General features: G+C 41.0%; 1 protein-coding gene across 3 annotated transcripts in view; it reads left to right on the top strand.

The window, feature by feature from the left end:
• Window positions 1-569: 569 nt before the first annotated feature.
• akt3a (v-akt murine thymoma viral oncogene homolog 3a) overlaps window positions 570-22684 on the top strand; it is a 68558-nt gene continuing 46443 nt past the window's right edge. Inside the window, exons 1-3 of one of the 3 annotated variants that reach the window (XM_031308676.2) lie at window positions 786-1060; window positions 1164-1263; window positions 6007-6444. In XM_031308676.2, coding sequence (XP_031164536.1) covers window positions 6399-6444 — 46 coding nt within the window. In that variant the 5' untranslated portion in view covers window positions 786-1060; window positions 1164-1263; window positions 6007-6398. Of the gene's footprint in view, window positions 706-785; window positions 1061-1163; window positions 1264-6006; window positions 6445-22684 lie in introns of those variants that run through there. The other 2 variants (XM_031308685.2, XM_031308667.2) reach the window with 2 other exon arrangements.

Here is a 22684-nt window from a genome sequence, read left to right on the forward strand (position 1 = left end):
GTAAAAGGGGTTTAAGTAATCAATAGGTTTAAGGGTCCTGATACTGTGCATACTGGCTCACTGTCACATGATGGTCACACTGTCATAGCTAACTGGTACACTTGAATAGAGAGCCATCTTGCCATAAAAATATTAGTGACAGCTGTGCTTGATCAAAATTGCTAATTAAATTTTCGTGAATCGACTAATTGTTTCAGCTGTAACTTGTATATACTGTCTGTTGGGTAGCTTAATTGGTAACAAAACATCATATTTTATAAGCTATGTTTTGTAAACAAAAATCTGTTTGTAAGCCTAAAGCTGTCAAATAATTGTAGTAAAAAGTAGGCTACAATATTTCCCTCTATAATGTAGCCTAGTGCAGTAGAAGTAGAAAGTGGCATGAGTAGGAAATAGGCTACTCAAAGAACGTATCACCACTCTGGACCACGACTGGACACATGACTGTTGTACTGTCTGGGACCACATAGACTGTATATACAGTCTATATGTCTATATACAGTCTATGTCTGGGACCCTGGATGTATTACGAGAACCAGAACCAGTCCGTCTGGCTCAGACAAAGCTTTAATACCAGCTGATTCTCGCGATGGTTGGCTTATTAGAAGGTCTATAGACACACGGGATGTTGGATGGGATGAGGAGAGAGAACCACACGCCAAGCTGAATCCGTTAGTACCGAAAACGGGAGGACGAGGCGAAACGGTAGGATGCGTGTGTGTGTGTGTGTGTGTGTCCGCGCGCACGCGGCTGTGCATGAGAGAATAGGGGGTTGCCGTTTCTCCGGGTGACGTCACGAGTTTTCCTGAAAGTCAACGGTGCAACATCCGTTGGCTGCGGTTAACGGTAGCTTTCATTGCCTTTTTGAAAATCCGTGTAATGTGTAGTTTTATTATTTCTGCCCAGCTCGTAACATTGACAAAGGACGGTTGACTTGCTAGTACTTTGACGGTTTACCTTGCAGTTCCGTTACTCATTAAGAAGGGATGAAAAAAAATAACCCCTGCGGTTTATGAACAGCAGGTGCACGGGAATAACACAGCACCTGCCGCCGCTACAGGTAATGCTGTTAGCTAGCCTCTCTTTTGTGACAGTGAACATAACAGAAACCCCGCTAAAGATAGCTTGATAATGTGTGTTTATGTCGTGGTAACGTTTGCAAGATGGGGGCGTTACCGGATTCGACGGAGACGTAGGAATGATGCTTAAGTGCTAGCTAATGTTACGGTTGAGGAGTTGTCTGCGTTCATGTCTCGAAAAAAGGTAACGTCAGTTTTGATGACCGGAAGTTGACAGCTTTTTTTTTGCATAGACTGTATATTATAGGCTTTATACAGTCTATGGCTGCATGCAACATGCATCAGTTTGACAGCCATCTAATACCATGACGTAGATGATGCAGTGCATCATCATTCATGGTCTAACGTTACTCAGTAGCAGGGTATTGGTTTAATGAACAACATTTACATGTTCACATTTATCCCATCAACTAAATAGACACACTAAAATTACATTCCTAATGTTTGAGGCAACTGTATATCATGTTGATTTTAATAGCTGTAGTAAAGGGAGACAGCAACTTAGGGCCTGGCTTGATATGTGACGGCACTCATGGCAGAGAAGGATATCTTTGATGCTGATGGTAATGATGGGGATAGTGTTTGCCATGCTGCTGCCACATAAATGAAATGTTTCTATAGCACTGACTGAGTATTTAAAACTGTTGGCATCAAATGTTTGGTCAGTTTCTTAATATTACTTGTTCTTTGAACATATATTTAACATTTTTAAAATGGAAGAGGATTTGTACAAAAAAACCCCAGTAAGGTATCGAAGAAAAGTATCAAAAGATTTCAAACGATACCCAGCCATACATGATGTTTCACATGTTTACAAAACCAATGTTTTTAATTGGCCAAGTAGCCTGCCGAAGACATATTTTGCTCACATCTGTTTTATTGTCCTCTTATACATGTCTAAAATACACTTTCTTAACATAGGGCTGCAATTAACAATTATTTTCAATATCAATGAATCTGCTGATTATTTTCTCAGTGAATTGTTTAGTCTATAAAATGTTAGAAAATTGAGACCTAGAGACCATCTTGCGATGGGATCATACCAGCCACGATGGCAAATCGGGCCATGGGCATAAATGAGGGGACAATGGCCCCTTTTTTTTTTACTTCCTATCCCCTTACTTCCGGTGTCCTTGCTCAGACCACACCCATCTTCGAACTCGGTATTCATTTTGATCTCAACTACACACCTGTACAGTTTCGTGACTGCATCTTGTACGGTTGTGAAGCTATCACAAATCGTTTAAGCTCTACTCTACGTAGTGAAAGCAGCATTTCAGCAGCAGCAGCTTCTGTTCTCCATCAGTATTGAATGCTTTCAGCAACTGTAGTGTGGTCACTCACCTGCATTTAGCCAGCGCTCACAGCCCAAAACTCAATCACTGTATTTATATGCATAAGACTGCATAAAATAGACTTGAATCCTAAGCGTCTGAAGTGCTTGTAAAACACAAGCTCTTACCTGTTAGGGATGCACGATTCAGAAAATGTCACGATTCGATTCAATATTGATTTTTAGGCTCACGATTCGATTCAAAATCGATTTTCGATTAAAAAAAAACGATTCACAGTATGTAAATGTAGTTTCTTTTCCCATGTGATTGCAGTAGACACAATAAAAAACATTTTTTTTTAATTATTATTATTATTTTTTTTAAATATGAAGCGATTTTTGGTATTCTATGAATCGATTTTGAATCGGTAGAGCTTGAATCATGATTCGAATATGAATTGAATTTTTTGCACACCCCTATTACCTGCGCATTGATTAAAATAGAAGTGTTTGTTCCGTCAGACGTGCGTTAGATGAACAATTAAAAAAACGTGATGAATGGCTGACACATCTTGTGTTAGCAGAGTGTAAGATTTGAGGTCCTGCCAAAGGTTGGCTTGCATTTTAGGATTGTGATTGTGAGCTCTGATGTCAGTCAGGCTTTGTATGAGGTATGATTGGGGTAAGGTGAGGTGATGATGTGTGCTGTCCTGACAGGAGGGTGGGAGGAAGGAACCCAAACCTTTATGAATATGAATACATTGCCAAATATTTTGCATGATTTAGCCCATTTTATATAGTGTGTCTCCTTCCACTTTCCAAAGCATACCATATGTTTATAGGTTGATTCTCTACCTTCTCCTCTGGATTCAGTTCATGGCAGTGGAACTGTATAAAAACTGAGACAGGAAATCCACCACAATCAATAATTATTCTGCTCTATTTACTGCATGTCAACGTTATATTAATATTTAGTAATGTAGTTCCAGGCAGTGATTTGTTTTGAAAGCAGTTGTTGGTATGTTAATGGTTTGTTTATTCAAGAGTTTGTGTGGGCACAAAGGAAATCAATGAAAACATTTAGCAACCCCGCATTGGAGAATGGTTGAAAGCTGTTGAGATTTAAAACACGTAAACCTCAGGTGTGGTCTTTAAGGATAAGGAAAATAGATTATAGTTTTAGCCATTAGGATACTCAATGTTTTGCTTCTTTTTACCACTGTGATATTAGCGGAGACCAAGGGTGGGTGTAGCAGTGTAACAATAGCTTGTAAATATAAACAGCAAAGTTTTGTTCATGCTTAATATGTGTCCGAGCTGTGTTTTGATTGTTCTAGTTTTTTTCTACTTGCCTTCCCTTATTGTTGCTTGATACATCTAGATTGATTAATGGTGCGGTACTGTCTGGTCCCTGCCCTCTGTTTCTGTCTCTATTTCCTGTGATTCTGAGTTTCTTTTCTCACTATTTCCCTTTCCTTGTCATTTTTGTTTTGTTCCCGTTGTTGCCTCTGGAATGAAATATCATGAAATAAATGTTGTCTGGCAGGTGCTTCCCCTGGCATGGTTGGTTCATCATGGCAGTGCATATCTCCATAGCAACAGCTGCCCTGGTGACAAGGGGTTGCCACTGTCTGGACATTCTGCTCCTCTCTTCTCTTCTTGTTTCCTCTTGTCTCCTCTCCTCTTGCCATGCTTGTCCAGATTAAGGTTAAAGCTAACTGAAGCTTCATTGAATTACACTGTAGTCTTAAAGCTTAATGCAGAACTGTACAGTGCCTAAAAAGGATTCGATCCCCTTGGATCTAATTACTAGGGCTTTGTATCATTTGAATTTTCTTCTAAATCAGTGCTAGCAAGTTTCAACATACAACACTTTTTTTCATTTAACAAAAAGGTTCGCATATATTCACAACACACAAGCAGCTGTATAAGAAAAAATAGTCTAAAAGTCTGTAAAACTTTGATTTAAATCAGGAACTCTGAATAAGCAATATTAAGAGTCTGATGGGAGCTTACGATACTTTTTGATATCGACATGATAAGTACTAGTTTATAGGGGTGTGCAAAAAAATCGATTCATATTCAAAGCTCTACCGATTCAAAATCAATTTTTTTTATTTTTTATTGTATGTCTACTGCAATCACATGGGAAAAGTAACTACATTTACATACTGTGAATCGTTCTTTTAATCGAGAATCGTTTTTGAATCGAAAATCGATATCGAATCGTGACATTTTCTGAATCGTGCACCCCCTACTAGGGTAGATATTTCAGATATATTTTGGTCAGTACTAAAAACGTAGTCTAAAAATGTCATTGTAACCAACCAACAGTTTAAAGCCCAAATATATTCAATTACTAATCATATAAAACAGCAAAGTTAGTTAATTAAAAAGCAAACAGCAAAGAAACACGATTGATGGTCTGTGTTCCATTTGGTGTTAATTCTAGCATCGTCGTAGACTTCAACTTAACTGAAATCAAATTGTTTTCAGTGACAATTTGTTGGCAGTTTGGGCTTATCTCGTCCTTTTCAGAGGGATGAAACTTGATTAACATCTTTTTAATTTGGGCCTACTTAAACCTTTGCACCAGGGCTAGGATGGGGGGACTCCACCCTTCTACTTCTTATTAATACTGAGCAATCAAGCCCATCCTTTTGGCAACTAAGCATATGAAAAAGGGACAGAAATTTGAGGAAACTGATACCATACTGTAAAAGGGTACACTAAGTGAAAGCACTGTAGCAGCCATTGTGACCAAGATGTGTTGTTCTAGTCTGCATGTGTTCGTCTGGTTTTAGATTGGTCATTATACTGCTGCCTCAACATAAAAAAAAGAGCTCTGTGTCACCTACTCGGGTGACGCTGCAGTCCCTCCAAGTGTCTACAGCAGTGCAGACACTAGCTGATCTGAATACTGATTTCCAGCTAGATGGCTACGACCGCTAGCCTAGCCGTCGTAGTGCTGATCTCCATTCGGGCTGAGCAGTGTAGTGTTGTTGCACGTTGTGTAACAACATGTATTAGGGTGCATTTGAGGTGAATGCGGCCGCTATGCAGAGAGAGAGAGAAAGAGAGGGGAGGGAGAGTGGGAGTGTGACAACAGAGAGGTGCAGAGATTTGGGCAGAGAGAAAGAGTGTGAGAGCATCCCTAACTGCCGTTGTTACTATTTATAGCCAAGCCCTACTCCACAGTCCTGAGATGCTCTCCCACCTCCCACATATAGACAAACCAGCCTACACAAGCACACAAAATAATTTGACGTGCAGAATTACAGCGAGCGCAGAAAAGTAGATTGGCTTTTGCCACACAGCTCACCCTGCTCACAAAAAGATCTATGAATGAATGAGAGACAGAGCTCAAGAGCATTTGTTTGGCAATCAAGGTCAGTTATTGCTTCATCATGAGTTCTGCAATAATTCATCCTGTTTATCAGGGAGAGTTTTAGTGATAGAAAGAGGAACTGGGTGTATAATCGGGTGGGGGAGAGTGGAGGAAGCATTTGTCCTCACAATAGTTGTTTGTCTTGTCAGATTGTATGAAAGGGTTTTAGAGGGAAAGAGGGGAGAGAGGGAGCAGCAGAGGAAGAGAAAAATAAATCCATGCCTTCTTTTTTCTTTATTTTTTTTTCTCCTTTCACTTCCTTCCAGGCTGAGTCACTGCTGGTAAGGAGGAAGGTCTGGAGAGGGAACGAGAGAGGAGGAGGTGGAGGAGGAGGGGGAGAAGAAGAAGAAGAAGAAGAAGAAGAAGGGAGGGAGGCAGGGAGATAAGCCACAACAGGAAGCAAAACGACACACGCGTACACACACACACACACAGTGCGTGTTTGTGTGTGTGTGTGTCTGAGAGGGAGACTGCGCGAACGAGAGGGTGAACGGGAAAGGAAGGGAGGGAGAGTGACGCGGAGGCTGGGAGAGCCGGCCCCCCCCTCCTCCTCTCCTCCTCTCCCTCTCTTTCTCTCCTCTCCTCCTCTCCTCCCCTCCTCCCTCTCTCTCTCTGTGGAGCAGGCGTGTAGCGGCATCAGACTCGGCGTGAAGGAACCATGAGCGATGTCACCATCGTTAGAGAGGGATGGCTCCAGAAACGGGGTAAGTACATCTAGTACCTCTCTTCTTCTACTCCCCTCCTCTCTACCTCTGTTTTCTCTTCTCTTCTTCTCTGCCTCTTGTCTAGACTGAGGGCCTGGCCGCATGTCCACATGTGCCGGTGGGAGGATGTGAGTGTTTGCGATTGAGTGTGATACGTGGATGTCTGATTATGTAGTGTACTAGTATATACGTGTGTGTGTGTTTTCCCCCCCAGGGATGTGTCTCTTTATTATAAGCTTGGCTGGCTGTTTGTTTACTAAGCCTCTATGTGCTTCAGTCAGGTTGTTTCTGAAAAAGAGTGTGTGCATGGGTATGTGCATGTATTTGTAATGCACAAGTGTGTGTGCAGTTAATAACATCTACTAGGCCCGTAGTTACACTGCTGATGCAGTGTTCTGTCAGGCCAGCGTGTCTAGTGCTCTGTAAAATCAAGTTAGTTCTGTTTCTCTGAGGTTATTATAGTTGTTTTTTAAGCTCTGAATGGTGACACTGAGAGTCATATGACATGGGGTTGAGGGGTTGGTTGGGGTGGAGTTGAGGGGGGCACTGACAGCACATCCTGTTTACAACCAAATAAATGGGAAATGGTTAAATAAAAAACTTGTAGAAGTTGAAGAACATGTAGCAAAGATAGTACTTTCCTATTCTCAGAAACTCACTGCTTAATTAATGTTCAGTGAGTGGTTGCTGCAACAGGTGAAAAGTAATTTGTAGCAGGGTCAAACTGAACCAGAAACAGTGGAAAACTGATATAAAGTAGCTCTGTGATGACTGTAAAGCCGAAATTGTACTGTCCGCGTCCGATAGGGTCCACGTGACGTAAGTGTCATCATCAGAGGGTGTACGCGTAGGCTCTGTGCGGACGTCCGTGTACCGCCAATTTGTTGTGACTGCGCTGCCTTGTCCGGATATGTCCCCGCAGCCACTCCGCTACAAGTGTTAGCGTAGGGATCTACTGCGCATGTGTGGAATGCATGCTTCTTCAAAGCGGATGGTATACAGAACTACTATGCGTTCATGGTGTCCGCAGCTGTCCTTGCACGCGGCTGTTTGGGAGTATAATTGAGCCTAAGGGCACTGTAGGACTTTGTATTTTCTTTCTGACATACTAAACATTGCCCCCAAAACCACAATTTCATGGGGTCTTGTGTCTGCTGGTGCTGATTCCTCCAGGCACAAATGTATGGGAATGTCTATGTGTGTTTTAGTGAGAGAGTCTCAGGGATAGAACAAGGGGGATTTCCAGACTTTTAGGCCAATGAGCATCACCCCCTGACTATGTGATGGTGTCTAGGAATGTGTAACACAAACTGTTGAACAGGAAGGGACATGGATAAATACAGACAGCAGGCTTCTGGGTAATGTAGGCTCTAACACTCTGGCAAAGCAGAAGAACATGTTGGACAACAGAGTGCTCCTTACTACATTGAGTGGATGCTCTCTCTTATTGTGTGTTACACACACGCACATACAGCACACACTCTGTATGGCTGAAGTAGAGGGGAGGATCTTTGTGTATGTGTGCCAGCATGCCAGTGTGATCCTCAGACAGTCGTCTGTGCATATTAAGAGGAACACATCGCCCCCAGTCACGACGCAGCGCTACCAGTGTTCGTCAGTGTGTGAGAGAGGTAGAGATAGGGAAGGGGGGGTGTTTGTTTGTGTCAGGAATATGAATGTTTGTCTACATCATATGCTAAATCTTTGTCTGTATTTGTGTGTGTGGAGAGGAGCAGGGTCGGGGAGCTGACTCACTGCCCAGGTCGTGATACAGCATGGTACTGCAGTCTTATTTATAAGACAGCTTTTTACTGAAATGAAAGAGCAACCTTTTGTAGTAAAAAGATTACATTTAGTTGTGTTTTGACTTTCTGGAAGGCCCTGTACTTTCTAACTCTTCCACCAAATGATGCACGTTGTTTTGTTTTGAATTGAGTGACATGAAGATGGTGACACTAAAAGACTGAATGAGTGTAAGCTTAGAAAAAAAATGAAATAGATATGAAGAGAACAGACAAAAACAGTGTAACATTATGAAAGCGCGATGTAAATTTCATTCTCAGGCCAACATACTTGTACATAAATTTAACATGGGCTCTACCGATGGTGATAGTCTGGCTGTTCTGGACTTACGGTTTGCCCAAGATACAGCCCAGGCATGGTTTAGGTGTAAAAGAGCTGTATGCAGAGACTTAAGTTTGCACACCATGCAAACACCACCATTGCAAAGGGATTGTATAGTGATAGGAAGCGATAAGAAATCCTGTGTGTAAATGTATGTGTGTAGATTTGATAATGAAATAATAGTTAGTGAGCCCTACCAATAGCTGCACAGTTGTGGCGACTCAGTTTGGGAGTTTATTTTACCATAATTTGACCAGCATGGGTAATCGATAGTGATGATGTTGTTTTTCAATGTTTGTAAATGTCTTTTTTATTGATTGATTGATTGATTGATTGATTGATTGAAAGAAAGTGTTTCCCCATTCATAGCACAAAGTATCTCTCTGCATGTTTTATGCCGCTAACCATTAAAATAATTGGTCAAACATGACATATGTGTACAGCAAAATGTAACACACTGTGGACTCACTGACTAACTTATGCCGCGTTCTATTTACCTCGGAACTCGGTTTTAACGAGGTCAAAGTCGGAAACACGCCCCCTGACCTCGGATTTACGAACTCGGAACTCGGACAACCTCGCAGTAGCCCGAGTTCAAAATCCAACATGGCTGCCCCCTGTATCAACAGTTGTGAAAGCTGCAGTAACATAGTTATAGTCGTTCACACAGGAATGTTCAAGTTCTATCTGTGGACATGTTGTTACGCTGTTTGTATGCACAAAAAACGGCGTAATGCGTTGTTATCAACTGGTATTGCTAACAATAGCTAACCGGGCTAGAGCTAATGAAAACAATGAAAATCCGACTTTTAAATAGAACGCATTCAACTCGGGTGTGACGTCATTCCCAGCTCCGGCTTCCGAGTTCCGAGGTAAATAGAACGCGACATTACACATGTCAGTGGATGCTGATCACTGGCTATGATATGTGCATTGTTTTCAATAAGCCAGGAGCATCAGCATCAGGATTATGTAAGACTATTAGGAGACATTACACAGAATGGAAAGAATGAAGGCTTTCCTCACAATCAATCAATCAGTTTAACTTTTAAGATCCAAGTGTTTCACATGTTGTAAAAAATTGATAAGAGATAAGACACTAAACCATCAAAGATTATACAAAAAAAGAAGCATAAAAGAGCAGCCACAAGCCAATCATCATCTGGCAAAAAAGAGAGACAAACCTCAGGAACATCTTTTCAAAGTACAGTACAGTATGTCCTCACATGACCAAGCCTTTCAGTACTCACTTGCTCACTACCATGGCGATGGTTTCCTTCCTCCTTTCATTAAATCAGAGTGGGGAGTGCATTTGGCTGCATCATTTCTTTATCTTTGGAAATAATGAACAGTGGATAGATACATGTACCAGAATCTGTCACAGAGTATGGTATAAAGGCAACAGACTTCAAAAACATCCAATGTTTGGAATGGATGTTGTTCTGTTCGTAATGATTAAGACTGATACATATTTAAAAAAGATACTTTGAATGACAGATGCTAGAAAATCTGATGGATAGATGTTAGCTACAGGTGTAGCCTTAGACGGACATTGTCTTGTATTAAATATTGTGTTTGGGGGTGAAAATCAGATGTTGCTCTCAGAAGTTACAAGGCTGTAATATTCCACCTTTTAAAAATCTGAATGTGAAGTGTACTCCACTTCATTTCTGCCCAGGCCAGGAGTTTACCTTCTGTCAGCCCATGTGAGGCCACAGAGGTCACAGTAAGCCACTGTAGTCGAGGATACTGTTACCTCCACCAGCATCAGCCCACACAGCAGTCAGCACAACAGATGGCCAGAAGGGAGGAGAGGTTGAGAAACACGGAAGGAGAGAGACAGGGAGAACACCATCATATTTTCTTTGACATTTTCTGTCTTCCAGAAGTGTTTCTCTGCTAAGCTACTAATCGGAAGAGATATATCTGTTTCAAAGTTGAGCAAGTCTGGTTACTGACTGGGTTTTGAAATAATCTAAAGGCAGTTACACACCAACCAGACGGCCGACCGTTGGCAGAAAAGGCAGTTGGACTGATCAGTCTCCCCGAGTTGGTCAAAAAAGTGCCTCAGAACACACCAAAGCGACGAGACGTAATATGTCTCCATAACAGCAGACGGCGCTAATCTGTATTGTTGCCCAAAAAATGAAAACCGGCAGCTGATTGGACGAACGCGTCACATGGTTCTGGCTGCTGCTTCCGGATTTTGGATTTTTCGAACGGCCATTACTGGCGACTCATTCAGAATACGATCTCATATTGTACTAAAATAGTTCACCGAAACGTGTTTCTGAAAACATTTTAAGTGAGAAATAGACCATGCAGTTGCTGAATCTGTCTTCATTTCAGATCGACAAAGGTCAGTTTAAAAGATTTTCGTCAGATTTTGAGAGGCTTAGTCACGCTCATCCCGCTTGCCATTTCCGGGTGAGTCTCGACTGCCCTGTCTCCGACTGAGCATGTCAGGTCGGCGAAAATGAAGGCCGACAGCTCCTCCGACGGACGACGGCACGGAACACACCGAACAGACTCGAGTCACTGACCTCGTCAGACTGTCCAACGACCGATTATCGGCTCGGTGTGTAACTGCTTTGAGATCAATGATTCTTTGTCTCCCAGGAAGGTTTAGGCAATCGCATATAAGATGAAGTCAAGAGAATGTTGCACATACTCTTCCTTACACAATTTAAAAGTTTTGAAATAAAATATTACTATATTTATTATATTATTATATTATGCAGTTGAATATATTTATATAGTAAGTGCAAGCATGCATATTGTATTTACTGTTTGGCCCTTTATAGAAATTAAAGGTTTAAAAAATGTTTGAGTTCTAAAACCCCTTCGCACAGGACTATAATCAAATGTGAATCTGCCATGCCATATACTCTGTAACATACTAGAAATTCAGCTACAAATAACATACCATCTTTCATCAAACACAGTCATTGAATAATATGATCATTTCAGTAACTGGGAGAGTTTCTCTTTTTTTTTCTTCTGGCAGGAGGCTCCAATGGAAATGATTGATTGCATTTTGGGAAAAAATTCAGGGGGCTCGAAGGTGCTGTTGTATCATTCATACGGACATGATTTTGTATTAGACATGATGCAATATTAAAATTACATTGCTGCACCTATTGACTGAAATGTTCTGCTTGTCTTGGTGTGGCTCTGTATCTTGTGCTTTTGCTCCTTATATCTTTACATTGTTTGTTTGCAAATCACATCCATTATATGCAGAATTCTGATCAAAGTGGGGGCTTTTTTACTATGGAGACATCAGGAAGTGGCTCCATTATGAAAATCCATTAATATGTCCCAACCTGTCACTTAACGCATCTTGCACTCTTTTCTCTGTACTCTCCATCCATGGGAACTGTATGGGCTATACTGTATACGTTAGACTGCTGTGGGGTTCATTGGGTGCAGTGCAGTGAGGCAGCCATCTTGGCTCAGTGAGTTCAGTGAGTTCAATGTTGCTGGAGGCTGGCTGGCTGGCTGGATCAGGTGGCAGTGCCAGATCCCTGATATCAATCACCAGCCGACGCTGCTGCTACCGCCGCCACCACTGTCTGCTGTGTCGCCCTTCTACTCTCCTCCTCCTCCTCCTCCTCTGTCCTACCTCTGCTGTAGAGCCTGTCAACACAACTCACCCCTTTTATAGCAATTTACACTCTCTTTCCCTCTCTGTCTATCCATGCATCTGCCTGTACTCATCTTTTTATCCCCTCTGTTTCTCAAACTCACATGTATATACAGGGCAATAGCAGACCGGCAGACAGTACAGGCTTTGTTATGAATGGCATCCTCTTGCACATCCGGAGGAAGTATACGCTCCAGTGTGGCTTTACAAACTGTCTCCATTGTCCTAAGAATGACTCACTCTACACTGCAGAGAATGGAAGTCAGCCAGACAGTCAGACAGACTGACAGCACAGCGCAAACAGACAGACTAGTCTGCAGAGCCTACAGACAAACAGCACAGGAAAGACAGGCTGAGAGACAGATAGTTTGTGACAGATACAGCCAGAACAAAGGCAGACAACTTGCCAATACAGAAGAGACCTGCAACTTGCAGGTACAGACACCGAATGAAAGAGTTAAGGGTATGGGTAACATACGAAGACAGGCAGTAGAGAGTGTGTCACCTTTGTATTCAATCGGAATATGATATTTTTGTCATGCAAAGTTATTGAGTAGAACATTTCTATAATAAAACTTGATTTCCAAATTCCAAATTAAAGCTGCACCAGGCAAGAATGATGAATACACCTGTCTTAACTGACCAATTTACAAAAACAAATTTAGGTAGCGACAGAGAACAATGTCTCTTTCTGGTGTGCTGTGATGTATCCTTACTGGCAGCATATCTGGTCCAAAAAACTTATAAGCACAGTACAAAACTTAAAAGCAATGAGTAGCCTCCCAAATAAAATAAAAGTCTAGTCTAAAGATGATGTTTTCTTTATCTATTCCTGTTTCTTAAAATGACTTTTGACACCAATTCAAAGAAGGGGTGTAAAGAAATGTAAATATAAATTTTTGCCACCAAACTGTATTATTATAATGTTTTCATAACCTTTACTCCACATTACCTTGCACATGACCAGTTATACATTGCCAATGTGGTAGCTGCTTGCTGTTTTTGCTGTCTTGCTTTAAACTTTCCTTAAACTTACAGATAGATAAGTGTGAAGCTGTATGACTCTGCAAACTCAGTCAGTCAATAAGATCAGTGGTAAGTGCTACAGTAGGACACATCCCTGTAAAGGCCATACAAACAGAGAGATGGATTAATGGATGGGTGAGTGAATTAACTAATGTAGAGTGAGCCAGTCTTGGATAAATGAATGAATGAATGGATCAATGAATGAAGTGCTGATCACTGCAGAGGAAAAACTGGGATAGAGGAAGAGAGAACAGGTGAAGGGAGGAGAGGTTGAGTGGTGGGATTAGTTTGTAGCTCAGGAACATCAAATTGCTGACCTGAAACATTTGATCACAGTGTGGATGGATACATGCACATACATTCACATTCATTATTGTTACCAATTATTTAATTATATCCATTATCACCTCACTGTACTGTACAACGCAATGTCAGAATTCGAAATTTCAGTTTCAAATATTTTCCTTAATTGAAACATAATTGCATGCTGTACATCGCACCTGTTTAGTTGATTAATGATACTAATTCACAAGCAGCTATATATGTAATTTCAAGACATCTTGATGTGGGTCTGGCTTGCCAGGCTAATATTGTATATCATCTGCTGGTAATTACTCAACTGAGAATTAAATATATTTATTTTTATATGTATTATTTTGTTACAGTTTGCAACAAATTGATGCTTCATCCCTTTTTGTGTTAATGTACTAATATACTATAAATCACCATTTAAAATAAGCTTATTAGACTCTTGTCTGTTGTCTGTTGTAACCCAAATACAACAACAAACAAATTACTATGGATTATTATCTTATTTTCCCCAGTGTAACCCACTTGTTGCTCATATATTGTTGCACATGTTAACACATTCATTTCCATTTCTGAATATGACATCATAGTCAAATGTTGTTACAAGGAGGTTGTTTGAGGGCAGAGCCTCTATGAATTCCTATAAATCATGGGTTTCTTGCCCTCCTCAATTTTCTCATTAATTGGTTTCTATCCATAACTATTCCACAGGCACCTGTTAGGGGTTTTCCATTGTATTTCATGGCAATTCATTAGCTGCAGCAGCTCTGAAATCAGATTCAATGTTTAAGTGTACTAACAGAGATTAGACCTAAGGGCCAGTGTGTAGTCTAACATCTTGAGCTATTGTGGGCTGTTTGGAGTAGGCTTTGGTCTGATTAAAGGAGGCAGGTTAGAGTGGGGGTTGGTTTGGCTGATTTAGGCCAACAGATTAGTGCCTAGTGGCTAACAGCTAGTGTAAGTGTTGGCTCGCAGGAGGACCCCAGAGTGTGACCATTTGGTCTCTTGTTGCCACTTAATTTTTTTCTTTGGCCATCCAAGTCTATAAAATATTGATCCAAAGCTTTTCCTATAGATACATTATTAGGGCCCGAGCGCCGACAGCGGCGAAGGCCCTATTGAAACTCGAGGAATTATTATTCCTTCTTTCTTCCAGCAAATGAATTGTCTTTTTGAGGGGCTTAACATACTCAAAAACTTACCAAAATTGGCAGAAAAACTTTTCGTCATAGGGCATGGCCGTGGCGGGGCGGCCATTTTGTGCGTTTCGCCATCGAAACAGGAAGTCGGTGTTACTTGAGTGTACATTGTCCAGTTGGCTCGGAACTTTTCAGGATTCATAAGAGTCCAACCCGAAGAAGAAGAAGAAGTTGTTGTAACTTTAGTGTACATTGTCATATCTGCCCGAAATTTCTCATGTTTGACAAGGGTCCAGGTCTGAGGACATCTACAGGCCAAAATTGACTTTTGGTCATAGCGCCCCCCGCTGGCAACAGGAATGTGATACTGAGCCTCCCCCTATACTTTAACCACGCCTATGTACTTAGGCCACGCCCCCTTTTATGGCTTTTGAACCGTTTAAAGCCCATGTTGCAGGGTTTATTTTCTAATGAATTTGTGCAATTTGCTTGTTGGTAATAAACATTTAAACTGTTACCCAACAACATCAAATACTATGGATATCACAAAACGGAATAAAATACGAAAAAGTAGTACTATTTTACAGCGGTTTGCAATGATTCTCTTTTCCCCCACAATGCATTGCATTACGTGACGTTGGGGAGACGACAGACGAAAGCCCCGTCTCTGTTCACTGTCTATGGGCTCGTCTGTGCCACTGGTGTTGCAAAATATGGCTTTTGGTCTCGACCGAGTCCATGTGGCTTTATTATGTGCATAATAATATTGGAGGGAAAGTGAAACACAGCTTGGACGGGGATGCTGTTCGGCTTTTCACAAGTTTAGACAGCTAGCTACGCCGACGTTTGCTAACGTTAGCGCAACAGCGTTAGCCTAGACTGCTAGCTAGGTAAATATTACGACTGCCTTCGGAGTTTCCTATATCTGCGTCCACGTTGTCAACATAAGACATGTTGCGTTAGTGCTCCTTTTGTACCATCATTTTATTGAATGAAATGTTAAGCTTTGCTCCTACGAGATGGGTGGGTTTTTGTTAGCTACATACAAAGCTAACTGGCTATAGTTAGCCTGTATGCTAGCGGAGTTAGCTAACGTTGCATAACCAGCCAGCAACTTCGGCAATCAGCAGTAGTTTCGGTAAGCTAACCACGACAGTATTGTCGCCCACAATCAACCTCTCCCGCTAAAAGCAGTCAATCTGCAGTGATGTTTGAAATAGAGACACTTGTGGATGTGTTAGCTGTCGTGGTTAGCTCGCCGGAACTACTGCCGAAGCTGCTGGCTGGCTACGCAACATTAGCTAATTCCGCTAGCACAGGCTAACTATAGCCAGTTAACTTTGTGTGTAACGACAAAGCTAGCTAACAAAAACCCACCCATCTCTTAGGAGCGAAGCTTAACATTTCATTCAATACAATTATGGTACAAAAGGAGCACTAACGCCACGTCTTATGTTGACAACGTGGACGCAGATATAGGAAACAACGAAGGCAGTCGTAATATTTACCTAGCCGTCTAGGCTAACGCTGTTGCGCTAACGTTAGCAAAACGTTGCCGTAGCTTTAGCTAGCTGTCTAAACTTGTGAAAAGCCGAACAGCATCCCCATCCAAGTAATAAATAAACACTAGGCAAATATGTTGTTACTGGAGCTAGTAGGGTCCATCAAAACGTGAGATATCTAATCGAAAATGTGTTTACAATGTCGGGGGATTTCACAGGTGGGACTGACTGGCAAGTTAGCCCATAGCTAACATGATGCCTTCTATTTCTAGATCTAGCTAGATTACCAGTACTTATCTGAACTAACAACATGATCACTGTCACTAAATATAAAGAAAACATTGACTTTCACTCGGTGCTATTCACTGACAGTAAAAACACCTCTTCCACCTCTTCCTCATCCCAGTCTGTCACCATAGTTCTAGTACTAGGCTGAGGCACGTCTCCCCAACGTGACGTCATCACCGAATTGCGTTAAAAAACCCACTAAACGACTAAAACGGTAAAAACTGGCCTTTAACACTATTTGGTGACATTTTTAACAATGATATACATATGTTGTTGAGTGCTTTATGTACCCATTAATCAACAGTGGTGGTTAACCTGCAACATGGGCTTTAAGGTAGAGTCTTGTGTGAGGTATCATTGAACTCAGCAGAGAGTTCCTTCTTCATTGGCGATGGTTTGGCCCGTCCCCTATGCTTAAGCCACGCCCCTTTCATAACTGGTGACCCATTTAAGGTAGAGTCTTGTGTGAGATATCATTGAACTCAGCAGAGAGTTTCTTTTTGATTGGTGATGGTTTGACCCTCCCCCTATGCTGTAGCCACGCCCCTTTTTATAAGTTATGAAGCGTTTGATGTAGAACCTTGTGTGAGGTATCATTGAACTTAGCGGAGAGTTCCTTATTCATTGGTCATGGTTTTGCACGCCCCCTATTCTTAAGCCACGCCCCCTTTCATAACTGGTGAACCGTTTAAGGTAGACTCTTATGTGAGGTATCAATGACCTCAGCAAAGACTTCCTTTTTTATTGGTAAAGGTCTTCCCCGACCCCTTTCACAGCTAATGAACTGTATGACGTAGAGTCTTGTGTGAGGTATTGTTGAACTCAGCAGGGAGTTCCCTTTTCATTGGTGACGATTTGCGGTGTCTGAGTGCCGCGCAAATGCACGGTTGCAAGGAGCGGCGTCCGCCAGTAACCCCGACGCGCGCAGAGGAGCGAGGGCCCGTCCAACGCTGCTTGCAGCTTTAATATTTATATTATTATTATTATTATTATTATTATTATTATTATTATTATTATTATTATTATTATTATTTTAAAACAGTGCTTTTTTTCAAAAGCTACAACAGAATACAGTGTATTTCTAGTAAATGCTATTAAGGACCTGTAGAGCTCTGTTCCAAACTGTTACTCCATTATCGGGTACAATAGATAATCAAATATACACTCCTTTGGCTACTTATTAAATATTAAAACGGCACAGTCTGATGGTATGTTTTAAATGCCTTTCAGGCTGACAAATGGGCATCAGGTGCTTACCAAAGTTGAAAGAATGATTGCCATTCCAGTAATTAAAGTGATAATGATCCCACATACAATTTATTATATATGTCAGAGCTGAAAATTTGATTTTTCTAAAAACAAGTTGCTCAGTTTTGCCAACGTTCTGTGTTTATTTGCTAACGTTTATTCTGTGCTGCTGTTACTCTGTGGGTTATTCTGTGATGCTGACTGTATGATTTTGTATTACACTTAATTTAACTTGTTGAACTCTCATTTACCTGAGCAGATGATTGTACAGCAAATAAAATCTTTTTTGGCACAGGAAAAATGGTTTCAAATGGCGGCTTTCGGTCAGTGGTCTACATCTGGTTGCCAAGGGGAACTGGACAGCCATTGTTGATCTGAAACATCAGTTACATCCTTGATATATCTTCACTCTGCTACTGAAGCACAAAGCTCTGTGTTGCTTTATTAGTAAAACAGAGCATCTGTTCCAGAGAGCAACCTCACTTACAGAAGCTTATGGGGAGACCATGAGGGCAGCAGCTGTTTGAGGCTACTGCAGGCACTTGTGAGTTTATTTAATGTTTCTGAAATTATTACCCAGTCTGGTTTTTTCAAATAAGAGCCACTTACTCAAGTTTACAGTTGACCCAGTCTTACCTTGCTCAACTGTTGAGCAAAGGTGAGCATGATTTGGGAATCCATTAGCACTTTTAGTCAGATGGTTTGTATCTGAAACAAAGACATTCTGTACCAACACTGCTGTGGTCATAGGCGCCGATACCGTGGGTGCTCCGGAGCTCGAGCACCCACGGAAAATACTGAGCACCCAGTGCCAGACTGCCAGTAGGCTACATTCATTTAAAATTAAACATTGCAGTTGGTGCTAAGTGGACCGTCTGTCATAGCGTGCCTAGGCTACTAGACAGGTGGAATTGATTCTTAATTTCCCATGAAGCTGATCGCGGTTACGTGTTCATCTCCAATCCTATCTGTATTTGTGAGAAGTGGCATTGTCCTGAGGTGAAAGATTTCTACTTTACGGCTTTATTATCGAGTCAATAGGCGTGTGTGTTTGTGTCGGCCGCTGTCCATTTCCTAAGGTTCTGAAATGCAAACATTTTTTGACTACTTTTTTTTTAAAGGATGTGCGCCCATGAGCACCCACGGAGGAAAACATAAATCAGCGCCTATGGCTGTGGTTGTCTTAATTTCAATGAGAAATATATTTAAATGAACAGAATATTTTTAGTACGTCATACCCAACTAAAATATATGGGTTTTTGTTGTTTGTTTTAGGAAGCAGTGTCAGAGTTGATGAGTGTAGTTGAATGAATGTTAGCTAACAGTTAATATGTCGGCTAACATATAGTGTGGAGCCATGACATGACTTTCACAACTGCAAAGCAATGCTGTGCGGTATACTGGTTTTAATTTCCTCGTACAATGTGATGTTTTCCCCCTATTTTTTACATATACCGCCACACCAGTTTGGAAGTGTTTTGGTTTATTCAATTGAACCGTTGTTGCCTGTCGTGCTAACTTTCACTTAGGCTGGGTTGCACCAACAAGGATTCATTTTCAAATCTGATTAAATCATGGTTTAACTTCAAATTCATAGCTTAACATGAAGAACAATACAATTTAAAACTCTCTTTAAACGTCAGTTTAGTTTTTAATCCTAACTTGGATAACATTTTATATATTTATGTGATCCAGTATTAACTATAAATTTACACTAGAAGATTTAACTTTTAAAATGGCTGTCTATTTGAGATGGATTTAGCAAAATAAGCAATGTTAAAGTTGTTGGCATATCTATTTATTTGTGCAGTTTGCACATTTACATTCTGCAACTATTCCATGCATTTTATTCCCTTATATTGTATAATTGTGTGGGGCCAAGCAAACCCTACATTTATACTAATCAAAGTTTTCAGTATGCATGATGACATTAAAATGATTTTATATTCTATGTACTCCTGACAGTAGAATAAGCCACTATAAACCTATATAAAGGCACAGTCATACAAAAGAAAAAAAGGACTGTGATATACAGTGAAACTGCCAGAATCTTAGAAAATACTGTGATACAAATTTTTGGTCATACCCAGCCCACCAACCGTAAAGCTAGCAGGTGTAATTTTTGTTTGTGAGGATACTAGTCCTTAATATAATAGGTAGGTAAGGTAAATGCACTGCTATGGCACCCAGGTGGGATGTAAAGATACAGTGAAAGCTTGTTTTCTGTGACAACCTGTTAAAACATCTGGGGTCTCATTTATAAACGTGGCGTACGCACAAAATGGGGCTGAAAATGTGCGTACGCCACTTCCCGCGCAAAGGTTGTGATTTATAAAAAACTAACTTGACGGGAGAATGTGCGGTCCTCCACGCAAACTCTGACCCATGCGTACGCACATTTTGGAGACATTGGGAATTGGCGACGCAGATGGTGAGGTGGTGAACTGAAGTCAGACTGCAGAAAGTAAATGTGGGAATAACGATTACTCGTAATATGTTCAAGTATTGATATACCTCACGCACATTTTTTCACTCCATATCATCCACGTTACCATGAAGATTAAATCCAGCAGTGTTATTTGCGCTTGTACTGAGTGATACTTGTTCCATAAACACCTTGTAAAATCCAACTCAAATTCGTTATTAATGTTTAATCGGCGCTGTCTCACCATCACATTGTCTGCTACGGAGCGCAGGAGGAGGAGATCGCCCGACTGCATGGAATACAGCATAGCATCAAATAGCCTAGCATTAGATAACTGCAGAATACAGTGTAAATAACTAAATGTCTGTCTTTAATACTGTGCATATATCATCAAATGTCAAAGTCTGGAAATACAGCTGTTAAGCTCTCGCGCAGTCGTTACATTTAATGTCCTCGTTATCGGTCCGAACTTTAATACTGTTTGTGACAAAACCTGCATGAAGCAAAGTATGTTTGCCTATTAGACTTTCTTCTTCAAATTGTATCTCGAGGTGGGGGATACCACTAGTTGATGCAGTGATTTTGGCAAGGTGTTAACAATCACAATATGTTGTAAACATAAATACTGCGGTGAACCCGTGCGTAATGCTGCATGATGGCACTGCTGGCCCTGCAGGAGGACTATGGCAATGGAAGAATCAGGAGAAAAAGAGGCTTCAGGGACCATGACGATGATATGCCGATTTAGATTCCCTAAAGCTGAGCTCTTGGATCTATGTACTAAATTGGGTCCAGTAGAGAGGGCAACATGCTGGAACCGTACCATCCCGGTCCAAATACAGGTCCTCACCACTCTGGGGGCAACTGGCTGTTTCCAGGGTCATTGACATACTGATCAGCATTCATGAGGTGCTTTGCATTGACTATTTATGGTTAACATGGTGTACAGGGCGGGATATGATTCACATATGCACACTTGTGGGTAATCTGTGATTTATAAAGGGAACATTGCTTGTAGATGTGGATGTACGCCAGTTTTGGCTTTTGGGCGTACGTACACTTTTAGTAAGGATCCTACGCACTGTTTTATAAATGAGACCCCTGGTCATTTTGATTATGTGGGTAAAAATATAGGGATGCTTTGGTGTGTTTGGTTGAGTTTGCTCCCGTTATGCCTGACTTAATAGTTGAGCTGCATGCTTATGTCACAGCAGCCAGGTTAAAGGGACAGTCAGTCTATTTATATCTTCCCACCTGTAATCTGTCTCTGACAGGATTAACTAAGCCTCTAGCTTCAGCCTGCTGTGCCACACAGACACACTGACAATGTGAAACATGAATATATACATGCATTCACAAAGATGTTCTGTGACAACAGTGTGTACAGAACATGCGATCAATATTAGGATATTCTAGGAAAGGAAGGAAAAATATATGTCTGTTTTAAACCAACCAGAAAATGTGAAACTATGTAACCACGTTACATGCTATTTTTATATTTGTGTACATGTTTGCTTGCATGCATTTCTCTACGGTGGCCGAGACGGTTCAACACAAATGCAAAAGCTATAACACAAATACAAAAGCCACAACACGAATGCAATGAAAAAATGTTTTATCAATTTAAAAAAATTTTATGACCACAACGGAAGTGTCTACGTAGCCCTGTGTCAGCTGTGAAACAAAAATCTATTCACACAGTTCATAAACTATGCCCTCAGTTTTGTAAACTGTGCCCACAGAGTTGTAAACTGTGCGCAAGGATTCACTATCTCTGCACTTTGGATTTTGTTTTTTTCTACACAGCAGCGAATGAGGACCATTCTGCTAACCTAGCTCCCCAGGGATTTAAGCTTTTATTGTTCTAACTTTGACAATATAACTGGTGACAACACATTGCTAGTCGTAGTTGGTTTTGTTCAAAAATGCCGAATTGTAATTTTATGGATTATTGTAGTTTGGAAGATAAAGTTAAGCTAATGTCTGAAGGAACAAAAACAAAGTGTGATCAAGCTACATTATGGATAAAATACATTGTATATAAAATGAGAACCTTTTGGTATAGGCTACTATGGATCTATTATTTATAATATAACGAATGCTCTTAATGCTCTATTTTCTCAGTTGGCACTGGGCTCCGTAGACACCGTTGTGGCTAAAAAAAAAAATTCCGTTGTGGCTTTTGCTTATGTGTTGTTGCTCTTGCATTCATGTTCTGGCTTTTGTATTTGTGTTGTGGCTTTCGCATTTGTGTTGTGTTTTTTTTATTTGTGTTGTAGCTTTTGTATTTGTGTTGTAGCTTTTGCATTTGGGTTGAACCGTCTCATCTCAGCCACCGTATGTCTCAGTTAGTTAGCCTGATTTAAAACGGAGAGGAAAAAGAGACCAAACAGTGACCAAATTTTTTCATCCTCCCTCAGCCTCCTCCATCTCTGGTTGCCAATCTCCAGTCATTAATTAGCTGCCCATGACAAAATTCCCAGTTCCCAATCTGACACTAGTGTAGAGCAGCGGACGACAGTGGTAATCATGT

This window comes from Sander lucioperca, chromosome 15, assembly GCF_008315115.2.
Source record: "Sander lucioperca isolate FBNREF2018 chromosome 15, SLUC_FBN_1.2, whole genome shotgun sequence".
NCBI classification, from domain to species: Eukaryota; Metazoa; Chordata; class Actinopteri; order Perciformes; family Percidae; genus Sander; species Sander lucioperca.